This window comes from Meleagris gallopavo, chromosome 20 (genome assembly GCF_000146605.3).
Source record: "Meleagris gallopavo isolate NT-WF06-2002-E0010 breed Aviagen turkey brand Nicholas breeding stock chromosome 20, Turkey_5.1, whole genome shotgun sequence".
NCBI lineage: Eukaryota > Metazoa > Chordata > Aves > Galliformes > Phasianidae > Meleagris > Meleagris gallopavo.
Window position 1 is genome coordinate 1,559,440 of NC_015030.2, and position 12,505 is coordinate 1,571,944.

Here is a 12,505-nt window from a genome sequence, read left to right on the forward strand (position 1 = left end):
TGTGGTAATTCTGTCCACATGTGGCTACTACATATGGGAGAATGGCAGATGGACAACATGGTAGAACATCTAGGATAATTCATAGGGGCAGGGCACCAATGGCAAACAGCAGTAGCATTAATCCTTCTCTGAAACATGGGGGACCTCCTCCTTTGCACTGGCATCACTCTGAGCAGGGCTTCAATTGGAATTTGAGCCTCATCAACTCTCACTGCTAAAGCTGCCCTGCAGTGGATGGGCAGGGTGGGTGAATGGGGTGGGAAGCAGCAGCTCTGCACACCTAGCAGCACTGACACCACCCTCACACCGTCCCATTGCACACTCCCTGCACTGCCACTTGCAGACTTGTTTTGCTGTCTTCACTCAGCGCTGCTGCCTTGGGTTGCTGGTATCTGCTGGTATTCTGCTGTGCTGAGATGAATCAAGGCTTTGCTGTGGAGCTTGGCCATGGGGACACCACTGCTGTGGTTGGGCTGACATGGGGAGGCTGAGCTGCAGAGCCACTGGGGCAGCTCAGGTCTTTAGTGTCTGACCTGGCTTTCTCTGGGAAGCAGAGGGCAGCCAGAAATAACCTAGTTTTGGGGATGCAACAGGACTTACTAATTGAGAGAAGATGGAGACCAGCTCTTTCTGGAGGTGTGCAAGAAAAAAAGACTTGACTGGAAATGATCCTCACCAACCTCACCTAACTATGGGGCTGACATTTCTGACCCATGTTAAGGTTAGGGTTAGGCTCTGATCTTGAGCCTTCCTCTGACATGCAGTGTCCGCAGGGATCCCAGGAAGCACCTCCAATCACCGTATGTCAAGAGGACTGAAGTTTAGCACTTTTGAAAACCTCAGAAATACAGGCTTCTGCACCACACCATCCATGGCTATGAAAGCACTTCCCCAGATCCTAAGACTCCAGCAGTGCCCTTATGGCAGCCTCACTCCAGTGCTTTTGCAATGTTCTGTTGGTGGAAGACATCATCCTCTTGCTACCCCTCCAGCCCCACTTCACTTCCCAGCCTCCACTAATAACCAGAGCTCCATTAATGCCTGCCTGAGCCCTGGCTGGGTTTCAAATGGATCCAGGAATGCTAGCCAGAAGCTAATTGTGCTCACTGGAAAGCCTTGCAATCATTAGCAATAGGGGTGAGAAGTGGCTGTGACCAGCAATCAGGGGTTGGACAAGAAGATAAAGAGCATCTCCAGGTGACAGCAGCCCTTGTGTGATGCTGACATCCCTGTGATCCCTGGGGCTGGTGGCTTTCTGAACAAACCCCTCATGCATACTCTCAGACACCCCTGGGTGGGTATCAGCCCAGCTGCCCAAAGGACCTGAAAGGGCTCCTGCACACATGTGCCAAGATCTGCCCGTGCACAGTGAGCATGGACAGCACAAAGCAGCAGAGAAGTCACTCCCAGGACAAAGAAAGTGTCTTTCCAAGCTCTATATACTGTTGCAGAATGCATTTAACACAAAGCCTACTGGAAAGGTCTTCCTAGAAAATTCTCATGCAGGTGTCCATCAGCAATTGCTGGAAAGAAGCAGTACGGAGTTTCTGAAGCTGCCTAAGGTTTTTGGTTCTTTTTGTAGCAGGTTGTTAAGTTTTTTGATGAAAGAATAGTTGTGTGTGACCTTCATGGGAGAAGTAACTGGACCAGGGAAGGAGCATTTGGTCCCACCATGGGCATTCAGGTGTCAGTGGGACAGCAGCTGAGTCCTTCGTGCACTGCCAACCCCCAGACCCATTCCAGCTCTGGAAAACCCCACTCCTTATGCAAGGCTCCAGAAGGGGAGTTCTGCCTAGGGCTGTGCCCCATGTGCCACCATATGGGCGTGTGAAAAAGCGGCTGCCATGAGATGGAGGCAGAAAGATCTTATCTGAAGAGACCCAGGCATGGAGGCATCCAGCTGGGTCACTGTCACCATGCCTACATCCCACACCAATTGGACAGCCCAGGCCAGTTCCACCCCATCCTTTGTGGATTGGGTGCAGGGAGGGGAGGAAGCTCAGAGGAGCCTTCTTCTTAATTATTCATGCTGAGATTTCAGCTGATGGAGCTGGGGCTCTCAGAGGCTGAATCCTAATGGAGCCTGCTGGCTTGTCTGGCCAGTAAGCACTCCTGGGCCCTGCACAATTCCCACCTCTCCCATCTCCGAGCCATAAAAGTGCCACCTTCTCCTGCTAATGATGCATTATGCAGCCATTACCCAGAGTTCATAGACCTGCTGCCACCAGGCAAAGGTAATGCTAATGTAGGAAGGGCAGCTGTGTTCTCCATCACACACTGATGGGGGGTTACTAAGCCAGCAATTCTAAACAGAGAAAGGGAAGAATTTGACATGGAGGGACACTGGGACCAACAGCACCCCTGTAGACCAGCCAGCATTGTGCTGTGCTGATTGCCTGCACAACATCTCCACCTGCAAAGTCATTGTGCCATGGGTGATGGATGGAGTCATCAGTGGCAGATGAATCAGGAGTGACAAAATCAGTGGTTGGACACTGTGAAGGAGAACATCTTAAATGCATCAGGAGTGCCTGCCAGCCTGCTGGCTATTCTGGTTGTCCCTTTACAGCTCTGGACAGGACCTCCTGGGATTTTCAGCCACTCTTTTCCACGTGGACATCCCACACAGCTGAATAGGACAGGAAACACAGCCCTGATGTGTGCGCAGCTCAAGGTGCCATCTAACTGCAGAGGGGGTTCATGAGGACCACAGAGTCATGGCAAGGCTTAGGTGATCTTACAGGGTCCTGTGTATCATTCCAATGCCCAGCTTCTCTATTGTCCATCCAACAGGGAGAAATGCAAACACCTGTCCACATGCTCATTCATCCTCCACAGCCTTTTATCCTCACACCTCCATCTAAGTGCCCTGTTCTCATCCTAAAGCTCCATCCATCCATTTAGTGCCCATCCATCCCCATGCATCACCACTCACTATGCTCTGCCCTTTGAATACTCATACCTACTTGGGGTGGTTTTGGCTCCTCCTACAATGACAATACTAAACCTCGTAGTGCCTGTGCTGGTGGTCCTATAGCGGTTAGAGAAGTGCAGAAAGGTTTTCTTGCAGGAAGGCAGAGGGCACAGTGTTGGATAGAATCTATACCCCCACTTTCTTCAGAGAGAAGGAGCACCCTTAGAAGCATCTTTAGAAGCACCTGCATGGGCAGATGGCCACTGTACCTGAGTCCTCCCTCAGCAGGCTCCCCAGAGCAGGTGGTTGAGCTTTCTCCAGGCCTTTATAAAATCACTGAGCTGGCAGAGACATCCCTGCTCTCATCTCAGCAGCTGGCACTTAGCACAGGCCCCTGAGCTGCCTGCCTGGTCAGTGCCAATGCCTGAAAGTGCCTGCAGCACGAGGGCTCGGTGCTGCATCAGGGTCATGCAGCCTGCTGGACCCAACTGCTCTGGGGTCTTTCATTTGCTTTAGAAGCATTCCATGGGCAGTCTCCTTGTGCACAGTACTCCAGCTCGCTCACTGGGAATGACTGATGCCCCAGCCCCAAGTCTGGTGAGTCACTTGATTTAGTTCAAACATTTCTTTGGAAGCTTCTAGCTCAGACACACATATGTACTGGCTGGAAATAAAACACATGGGCATGAAAGCATGTATGGAAAGCCACTCGTCAATAGTCAAACACAGCCAGGTTCACCTTGCACCCAGGCAGCTGCCTGCTGGACTTCAGAGCACAAGAACATACTTGCAAAGGAAAACACACTGTCAGGGCCACTCTTTATCCTCTCCCAGCCCAAATGGGACTTTTTTTCTTGCCATATGTTTGCAGAGCATTCCCAGCCCAGCATCACTGCTCCCAGCATCTTGCCCTATTGTTTAAGTTCTTCATTCTCCTCTCACAGTTCTGCAGAGTCCCTGCCCACTAGGGGTGTGTCTCCACCTCCAGGGTTGCCTGGAAGATGTCTCTGACCTTTTTGCTACCCCAAAGCCATTAGCTGACCTTTAATTTTGTGTGCATGCAGGCTGGCCATCCTTACCTGCAGGAAAGTCATTAGCCTCATCCTCAACACACTCAGAAAGTAATTGCCCTAGTGGGCTCCTGCCTTGGGCAGCTTGTGGTTGCTATGGTTGCTTGTGAAAAAAAGCCCATGCTCCGGGGTCATCCCTGTGGCAGGGGAACGGATCTCCAATGTCACCAGGGGATAAGGGATGGGACATCTTGACCTTCCCATGCAATAGAAAAAGAAAAGGAGAAGTGTTTGGGATGGAGCAAGGGCACCCAGGGCATCTCCAGGAGTCCCAACAGCTTCCAGCATGGATTGCAAGCAGGAGCCTGCAGCTGACAGCAACTCTGTAAGATGTTGTCCAGAGATTGTGGTCATGAGTGACCGACTGTGTCCACAGACAGATGGTGACATCAGAAGGACTAAACAGGGCTGCGTGTGTGTCCCCACACAGGTGATGTGGGATATCAGCAGAGAATGCAACCATCCAATGCACGTCTGTGAGCTGCAGGCTCGGTGTTTTGGTCACCACAATGAACCAAAGCACTGAAGTACTCAGCACTGAGCTGCAAGTGGCCTCAGCACCCTGCAATGCTCCTGGTCCTGTTCCTGCTGGGGGAAGCTGCACAGCACGTGGGGGCTTGGCTTTCCTGGAGCTGCAAACCTCCTCCATAGGGATCAGCAGCAGGGGAAGGCACAGGAAGGACTGGCTTCTTAATGACATTAACAGCAAAAAAATAAGATGCTGGCAGCTTCTCCATCAGCACAGGAAGGACTGGAAATATCTATCCCAGATGCACACAGACCCCAGCGGAGGTGGGTGGCTCTGGTGAGGATGTGGGGACAGGGACATCAGCTGGCCCCGAGCAGCAGGAGAGCATGGGTGCAGCAGGGGGTGCAGACCCTGCCTTGTTGGCAGCTGCTTACAGCCAGATTTCAGATTTCAGGGGGGAAATCTGTAACTCTCCCTCTTGGGGACCCAGGGTGCCACCCCCAAGCCTGGTTTTGTCCCCGTGCCAGCCCTGGCACCCAGCTCCGGCCAAGCAGTGCCACCCTGTGGCAAACCCACAGTGATGCCCCCAGGCCCCACCCCATGTCCGTGGCATTGCCTCTCCCTGCTGATGGAACCCCCAGACTTGGTCTCCTCTTCCCTGCTGCCACCCCCCAAGATGTCCCTCTCAACATGGAGCTGCTGCTGAAGTCCTTTGCCAAGTGGATCCTGGCCTCCAGCAGCAGCAGCCAAAAGTGGGCTCCGCCAGCCCTGCCTGCTCCTCAGCAGCCCTATATGCCAGGAGTTGGCTCCCTGGCACCCTCCAGTACCTCCCCAATATCCAGAGTAATGACAAGGGCAATTATTAAATGAGGAGGCAGGGACTCATTATTGTCAGGTAATTATTTCTTATGAAATAGGATTTCCATGCCAGTGCAGTGTCTCAGGCACTTTTCCCCAGCAGTCTCCCAGTGCAGGAGTCAGTGTCATCACACCTGGTACACAGGTATGGAAACAGGCCCAGGGGTGGATGAGTGATGCCCTGCATTTGCTCACAGATGGGCCATAGGGCTGATATGGGATCTTCCTGCTGAGCAGCATTTCTAACACTGGGCAGCTTTTATTTGTCTTCTTGAAATGTTCTGGGTGATCCCAAAGCACTGCAGCCCCCTGATGCTCAGCAAGTGGGATTCTCACTTTAGGAGCTATGTGCCACCCTCCTGCCAGTGACAGCAAGGGACATCCTGCTCCCGCTCCATGTGTCAGGGATCTGTGAAAGCACCAAGGTCCTCAAGCTGCATTCCTGAGCACCACAGTCACTGTGACTCTGACCTCTTTTGGAATGGGCACGGGGGGGACCCAAATCTCATGTACACCCCTCAGATGCCCACACCTCCCCCTGGTATGGGGACAGGATGGAATTCTCAGAGCTACCCCTATGCAGCCCCGATGCCTTCACTCCCCGCCTGCTGCCTGTCCCTGGGTGCTCAGGGCAGGAGAGACACGGTGACAGCAGGAGCATGGACATCTCTGGGGGACCTGAGAGCAGGGCCGAGGGAGGGCAGTGCTGTGAGTTGGGTCCTTCCAGCCCCACCACACCACTAAAACACAGAAGGAACCCTCTAACAGGACTCAAACAGCCACATTTCAAACAAATGAGGCAACACCTCTAGCATGGGAGCACCCAGAGATCTTCAGGAACATCCCAAATTCCTGGTCAGATGAGAAAACTTCCCCTGGAGCTGCATCTGGGCTTTCTCCAGGAAGGTGCCAGCCCCAGCATCAGTGCCAATCCTCCATCATCACAGTCGCTGCCTTCCTCACTGTGAGTCCCTCTTGACCAGCAGCAGCCAAGGGAGCACGGCCGCCAGCAGGGCCACAGTGAGGATGAGCAGCACGGCCAGAGCGATGGGCGACTGGCAGCACTGCAGCCCCAGGGCCGAGCTGGAGGACATGGTGCTCCGTGTCTCCGCCTGGCTTTCTCTCCGCAGGGAGGAGCAGTCCGTGTCCACCAGCGGCATCCCATGCCTGCTGATGATGAAGATGTGGGCTCCACGTGCCAGCTCTCCCTGTGTGCCCGTAGGGCTGCACCGCTCCAAGCTCTGCACCGGCATCACAAAGTGGCTGGGCACCACGAGGGCGTTGCTGCTCTCCAGTTTGGTCAGCTGGGATAAGGAGGATGGTGACAGGGGCACTTCCAGCGTCCGCGGGCTGGATGGCCACAGAGCCTTCTTCTTGCTGAGGAAGGTGACGTAGCGACAGACGGGGCAGATGATGGTGCTCTGGATGTGGCCGTCCAGCTTGGAGGAAAGCAGGCACTTCACCAGGCAGTCGTGGCAGAAGGCGTGCCCGCAGCTGAGCTGGCGATGTGTGTGCTCCAGGGGGTGGAACTTCTCGTAGCAGACGGGGCATTCGGCTGGGGCCCCTTCCTTGCTGGGTGAGGTCTCAGCCATCCCTGCTCTGCAGACCACGGGTGCTTCCCAGCTGTGAGCAGGGATACCGGGTGTTATAGGGGTCCCAGTTGCAATGGTTAGTGTGGGATGTCCCAGACCAATGGCCGGGTCACTGCTGGAGTGCAGTGCGTGCCTGTTAGTCACAGCACTGCCCCGCTGCCTGGAGTGTCCCCTGTGCTGCCCTGGGGCACAGTGGGGTGCAGGGACAGTGGGGACACCACGGACACAGAGCCTTGAATGGGCTTGGTCTGAAGCACTTCTCAGGGTAGAGAACATTCAGGGAAGGGAGAAGGGAGAAAGAGAAGGAGAGGGAAGTGGAAGAGGAGGAGGAGGAGGAGGAGGAGGAGCAGAAGGAGAAGAAGAAGAAGGAGAAAGAAGGAGAAGGAGAAGGAGAAGGAGAAGGAGAAGGAGAAGGAGAAGGAGAAGGAGAAGGAGAAGGAGAAGGAGAAGGAGAAGGAGAAGGAGAAGGAGAAGAAGGAGAAGGAAGGAGGGACGCTCAGTTCCAAGAGTGGATCAGCAGCTGGAGTTCTATGAAGAGGGCAGTTTCTCCAGACCATGCTGTGTTTTCAGATCCAATCTGCACCCCTTTTTGCATGCCATCAGTGCACCCCAGATGTCCTCACAGCTGTTTCTAGAGGTTTTGCTGCTGGACACATGGGCATGGCAGCCCAGGAGCCATCCCCTGTGTTGGGATGGCCACACCAACACGAGGAGCCATCCCTTAGAAGAAGAGGGACCCAACTCCTGCTCTGGTTTAGTGACCTGCTGCTTCCTACAGAGCCACAGGAGCCCCTCACTCCACACCCCAGAGACCCCTACCTTCTGCAGGGCCCCAGGGCAGGGTCCTCTCCATCCGATCCACTGCTGTCCCCAGCGCTGAGCACCGTCTGGGCCGGGACCGGGGTGCCTATATAACAGCAAGGTGGTGGCTGCGCGTTTCATGCGAGCGCGTTGCGTAAAGGCAGGAGCGGGGACAGGGCAGCACCCGGGCTGTGAATGCGGAGGAACCCGTTCAAGTTTTAAATCCTGAACCCTGCCAGGGAGTGGGTGTGGAGCCGGCGTAAGGCGTCAGAGGGCAGGGAGAGGTGGCACAGTGCTGCCTGCTGGCCTCCCTGTAATGGGTTCCCAGGGTCAAACCGCAGGCTGCTGGTCCCCAAACACAGCAGGGCCCCTGCCAGGGACAGGACACAACCACACGTCTCTGCTCCCCATCCCCACACTGGTCTCATCTCTGTGATCTGGTCTCCCCTCTATGTCACCCAGCCCCACACTGCTGGATGGTCACTCCAAAGAGCAGCGTGGCTGTGGGCAACCCAGACAGTTCACAGCAGAGCACAGCTCTGGTCGCTTTCATCTCCTGCCTGCCTGCAGGCTTCCAGCACCATCTGCTGCATCTTGTGGGCAGATGGAACCCCTCCATTTGGCCATTTGTGGGTTGGAATCCTGCACAGAGGAGGCTCTCTGTGGCATTACCCCTTGTCTCAGGGTGCTGCCATTCTTCCCTTGACTTCCAGAGCCTTTCAAAAGCTGTTTGCAAGTGGATGGTTCCTGTCACCACCTTGGATCCTTTCAGCATCCTCAGCCCAGCCGGTTTCCTCAGGGTGATCAAAAGGGCTCCAAGGAACTCCTGTACCCTGGGAGGCCTGCAGTCTCCATCATAGTTTAGGAGAAACTTGGAATTAAGTGGGGATCTCACATGGGTGCAGAGATGCTCTGTAGAACCACTCCTGGTTCTGTGCTCCTCCAGCCTCAAGAAGATGCCCGGGGATCTCCAGGATCGATGGGGTAAGAAGAGACGGCAAGAGTGTTAAGGCACCTCTGGCACCCAACAACATTCAACAGATGGGTCCCCACAGTCACTGCACAGGCAGCAGTGGTGGTTTCGAGCCCTGGCAGGCGTGGGCAGTGGTATCACCACCCGTGGGTGCAGCAGTTACATCACAGGGTTGGTTTCTGGATGAAAAGGGGTGGGTGCAAACTTACCAGGCCATTCCCATGCTGTGGGGCAGCTGCCAAAATGCAGAGAGCACCTCATGTGGGGTTGGTACCCTTCATACCTCTTATGCCATGAAATCCCACCGTAAGGAGATCCAGAGCTGCTCCTCTGCTCCACATCCACTCCTCTCGCTATCCTGTTTTCTATGGTGCGAGCATAAATTGAAGTTGAGAACTCTCTGGACTGACCCAGGGCTGAGGTCCCACCATCACCTTTGGGTGCACATTCCCATTTGTGACCTCTCCTTGAAGCTGCCAGGGCTGATCACTTCCCCAGGTCCTGAGTGCTGGAGAATTGACCTGGGCCAGCACGGGCAGGTCTGGGGCACTGAGCATCTCCCCACCTTCAGCTCTCAGCTGGCACCGGGCGGGGTGGAAATTCCTGTTTCCCATAGTTTGGATGCTCTCCATTGTTGGAAACTATGAGCTCACTGTTCTATACATAGGCACTGAGAAAACAAGTCTGCCTCCCTCTGCAGCTCTGCCCATGCTAAAATCAAAGGGATTCTGGTGTCATCAGTTTCGCCCTTTCCCATGCATGGCTTTTCCTGGTGCCTTTGCCCCAGTTCCACATGTGGCTGCATCTGTCCCAGGTGGCAAAGTTGAGCCTGGCAGTGCCTGAAAGGTGAGACCAGGTTCAGGGGCAGAGCCAGGTCCTTTTCCAAGTGAGGAGGTGGAAATGGGAGCTCCTTTCCCATGCCTACAGCTGAGACCTGCTCTGCTCAGGGTCAGTGGCCATCACAGCCCTGGGGGAAAGCACAGCCCTGGGTCCCCTCCCATTCCCTACACAGGGAATTCAGCCATCAGCCAGAAGAACCCTTCAGTTGGAGAAGCCCCCAAAGGCAGAAGAAGGGATCATGGTGCCCTTATCTATGCTTGGCAGCCAATGTTGGAGGTTTTACTCAACTTTTTACTATGTGAGGTTTGTGGCTCATATTCAGCTCCTCACCTGCACATCTGAGGGTTTACAGGCACTTCTGCTCATCCCGTTCCCCTTCCACATCTTCCCAGTTTGGAAACCTTGAGTAGTTGGCATTGGTGAGAAGGAGGTGAAGGTAAGAGGGGAAAAGTAAACCTGTTTGACCTCATCCTTGAGAAGATGTTCAGTGGAGCTCAGCGACTTTCCCAGGGATGCTCCATGCTTTTTTGTTTAAATAAAATCCCATTTCTGGAAAAGACGCACAAGCTGGAGGGCATGCAATCCCCGAGGGCGGCCCCAGGTTTGCCCATCTCCTCCCATGTTTGTTTTGTATGACTTCAGAATGGGAAATCGGTGTATTTTCCTTCTGGGTAACTCCATACCGTCTGTCTGCTCCGTGCTTTTTGCCTTGCCCAGGAGGTGGTGCTCTCGGATGGGCTTTGGCTGCCCAAAAGAAACGAAGAGCCCAGGGTGCACTGAACGACCTCAGAGCCTTCATTCCCAGAGCTGCCATGGTCTGGAAGGTGCTGTCCCACAGGGAGGCTGCCCACTCCCCATAGGAGGGGATAGAAGGGATGTGAGCCAGATGCCGAGGGTCTGTTATTTCGATGTCAGAGCTCCAAGGGATGGAGGCTGGAATATCTCCCAGACCCTCACTGGTTGCTGTTTTCCCACCAGGGTGAGGATATGCTGAGCAGATGCTGCCTGCCTTGCTAAGGGACCTGCAGTACTTGGGCACACAGCTCCGGGCTGCCGCTGTCTGCTGCTCAGGAATGCCCCTGTGCCTGGTGCTGTCTCTCAGGACCTTATTCTGACATCAAATATTGGGCTTCTGTCCCATCCAGAATCACAGAATCACAGAATGGCCAGGGTTGGAAGGGACCTCAAGGATGATGAAGCTCCAACCCTCTGCCACATGCAGGGTCACCAACCTGCACATTTCATACCAGTCCAGGCTGCCCAGGGCCCCATCCAACCTGGCCTTGAACACCTCCAGGAATGGACGGGGCATCCACAGCCTCTCTGGGCAACTATTCCAGCACCTCACCACCCTCATAGTAAAGAAAGGACTCAACACCCAACTTCTATGGAGCCACATAGCCCTATGGTTTTTACCTGGCTGGTATCCAAGGGCTCCTTCAAGGCTTATTTGCCCAGAGATCCACCACAGGAGTAGTGTCACAAGCAGGGCTGGGGCAATCCAAAGCAATCAGGGAATCATAGAACCATAGGGGCTGGAAGGGACCCCTGGAGATCCACCAGTCCAACCACCCCTAAAGCAGGTTCTCTAGAGCACATTACACAGGACAGCATTCAGGCAGCTCCTTCCAGCTTCATGCCATCAGCAAACTTGTTGAGGGTGCGTTCCATCCCTTCACCGATGAAGATATTAAGATCATACTGACTGCTGAAGACAATGAGCAATGCCAGGGCGGCACAGACCCTGCCTTTAGTCCCCATCCAAAAAATAGCCCCCAATCCTGTGGTTGTAGGGCAGTGTCAGGGCTGTGCCAGCTCCCTCCTCATGGCTGGATTCAGCCCTCAGCTTTCACGGACACAAACTATGCCCTAAATCCAGCAGCAAATAGGATGAGTTTCATCACTGGTACCGTACACAGACACACATCCCATCCTGAGATGGTTCAGGGGAGCGGGTGCTGCCATGGTGCTAATCTACATCATGTGAGCAATGGAGAAACAATGCGGCTTTGGAGCGAGCAGGCAGATGCTGGGGGAGAAGAAGGCTTCTATTGAGGCAGGGCTGGCAGCTGCCTCCAGGGCACAAGGGTTTGGGGTTCTGCAAGTGCAAGGATGAGCAGATCCTTCCTGAGAATGGGGCTGGGATGGGAAGCAACATGCTGAGCCTATCAAATCATAGCGGCCAGCAAAGGTGGATTTTCCCCTCGCTGCTGTGATCTGGGATTAAATGGGACCACTGGAGGAGTTTGGGATGCAGACAGTGTTGGTACCCTCATCCCGTGCATGCTGGCTGCCAGCAGAGCAAGTAGCAGGTGTCCTTGGAGGGCTCAGAGAGGGGACAAGGTGCTGGGGACACTGCAACGTGAGCAGGAAAAGCTGCCAGGGCTTGTGGTCCTGTACAAAAGGGAGTTACTCCATGAGCTTTTGGCTGCTTGGTTGTGTGGCAGGTTGAGATTTTCCTCCAAGCCCCAGCTGAGGGGCAGCTCAACAGGAATCAGAACAGCCTTCAGGTCAATCTGCAGTGCACATCTTGGAGCAGGTCAGGAAGAAAAGACTCAATAAAAGGAAAACTGAATTCTAACATACGATGGTGTTCATTATCTGGGTTGATTTAATGGTTTTTCCAGGGTTTTTATGAGAGGCTGTGCTTTCCGAAGGCAAACAGAGGTGCAGCTTCTTTCAGGAACTGCTGGCAGTCTGTCAAACACAACAATTTGGTAAATATTGCCCAGGCACTGAAGGCAGCACTGAAATTAGTAAAAATAACAACTTTTATTGAAAAGAAGACTCTGTGTGGATGTATACAACATACAGCTTGAGGCACGGAGGTGCTGGATAAAGGGAGGATTGATTACGTGGCCCAGTCATTGAGAGCAACAGAGTCTTCGTTGCCTTTGTGCTGCAAGAAAATCCCTGTTAGCTTCAGTCCTTTACCTGGCCCCAAATCCACCCAGGGCTGTGGATCTCCCATTTCTGTCACCTGGGGAC

The 12,505-nt window shown here is 54.0% G+C and overlaps 1 protein-coding gene across 2 annotated transcripts; it reads right to left on the reverse strand.

Annotated features, from left to right (window-relative positions):
* Positions 1 to 4,399: 4,399 nt before the first annotated feature.
* Positions 4,400 to 10,701, reverse strand: RNF222 (ring finger protein 222). Of its 2 annotated transcripts, none has more exons than XM_031556289.1 (3): positions 9,139 to 10,701; positions 7,723 to 9,035; positions 4,400 to 6,934 (listed from the first exon to the last, which is right to left on the reverse strand). In XM_031556289.1, exon 3 carries the CDS (start codon positions 6,901 to 6,903, stop codon positions 6,271 to 6,273), a length of 633 nt encoding a protein of 210 aa, XP_031412149.1. In that variant the 5' UTR covers positions 6,904 to 6,934; positions 7,723 to 9,035; positions 9,139 to 10,701; the 3' UTR covers positions 4,400 to 6,270. The 2 variants fall into 2 exon arrangements, with proteins under 2 accessions (XP_031412149.1, XP_031412148.1); XM_031556288.1 differs by having other exon boundaries at positions 9,112 to 10,701.
* Between the last annotated feature and the right edge of the window lie 1,804 nt (positions 10,702 to 12,505).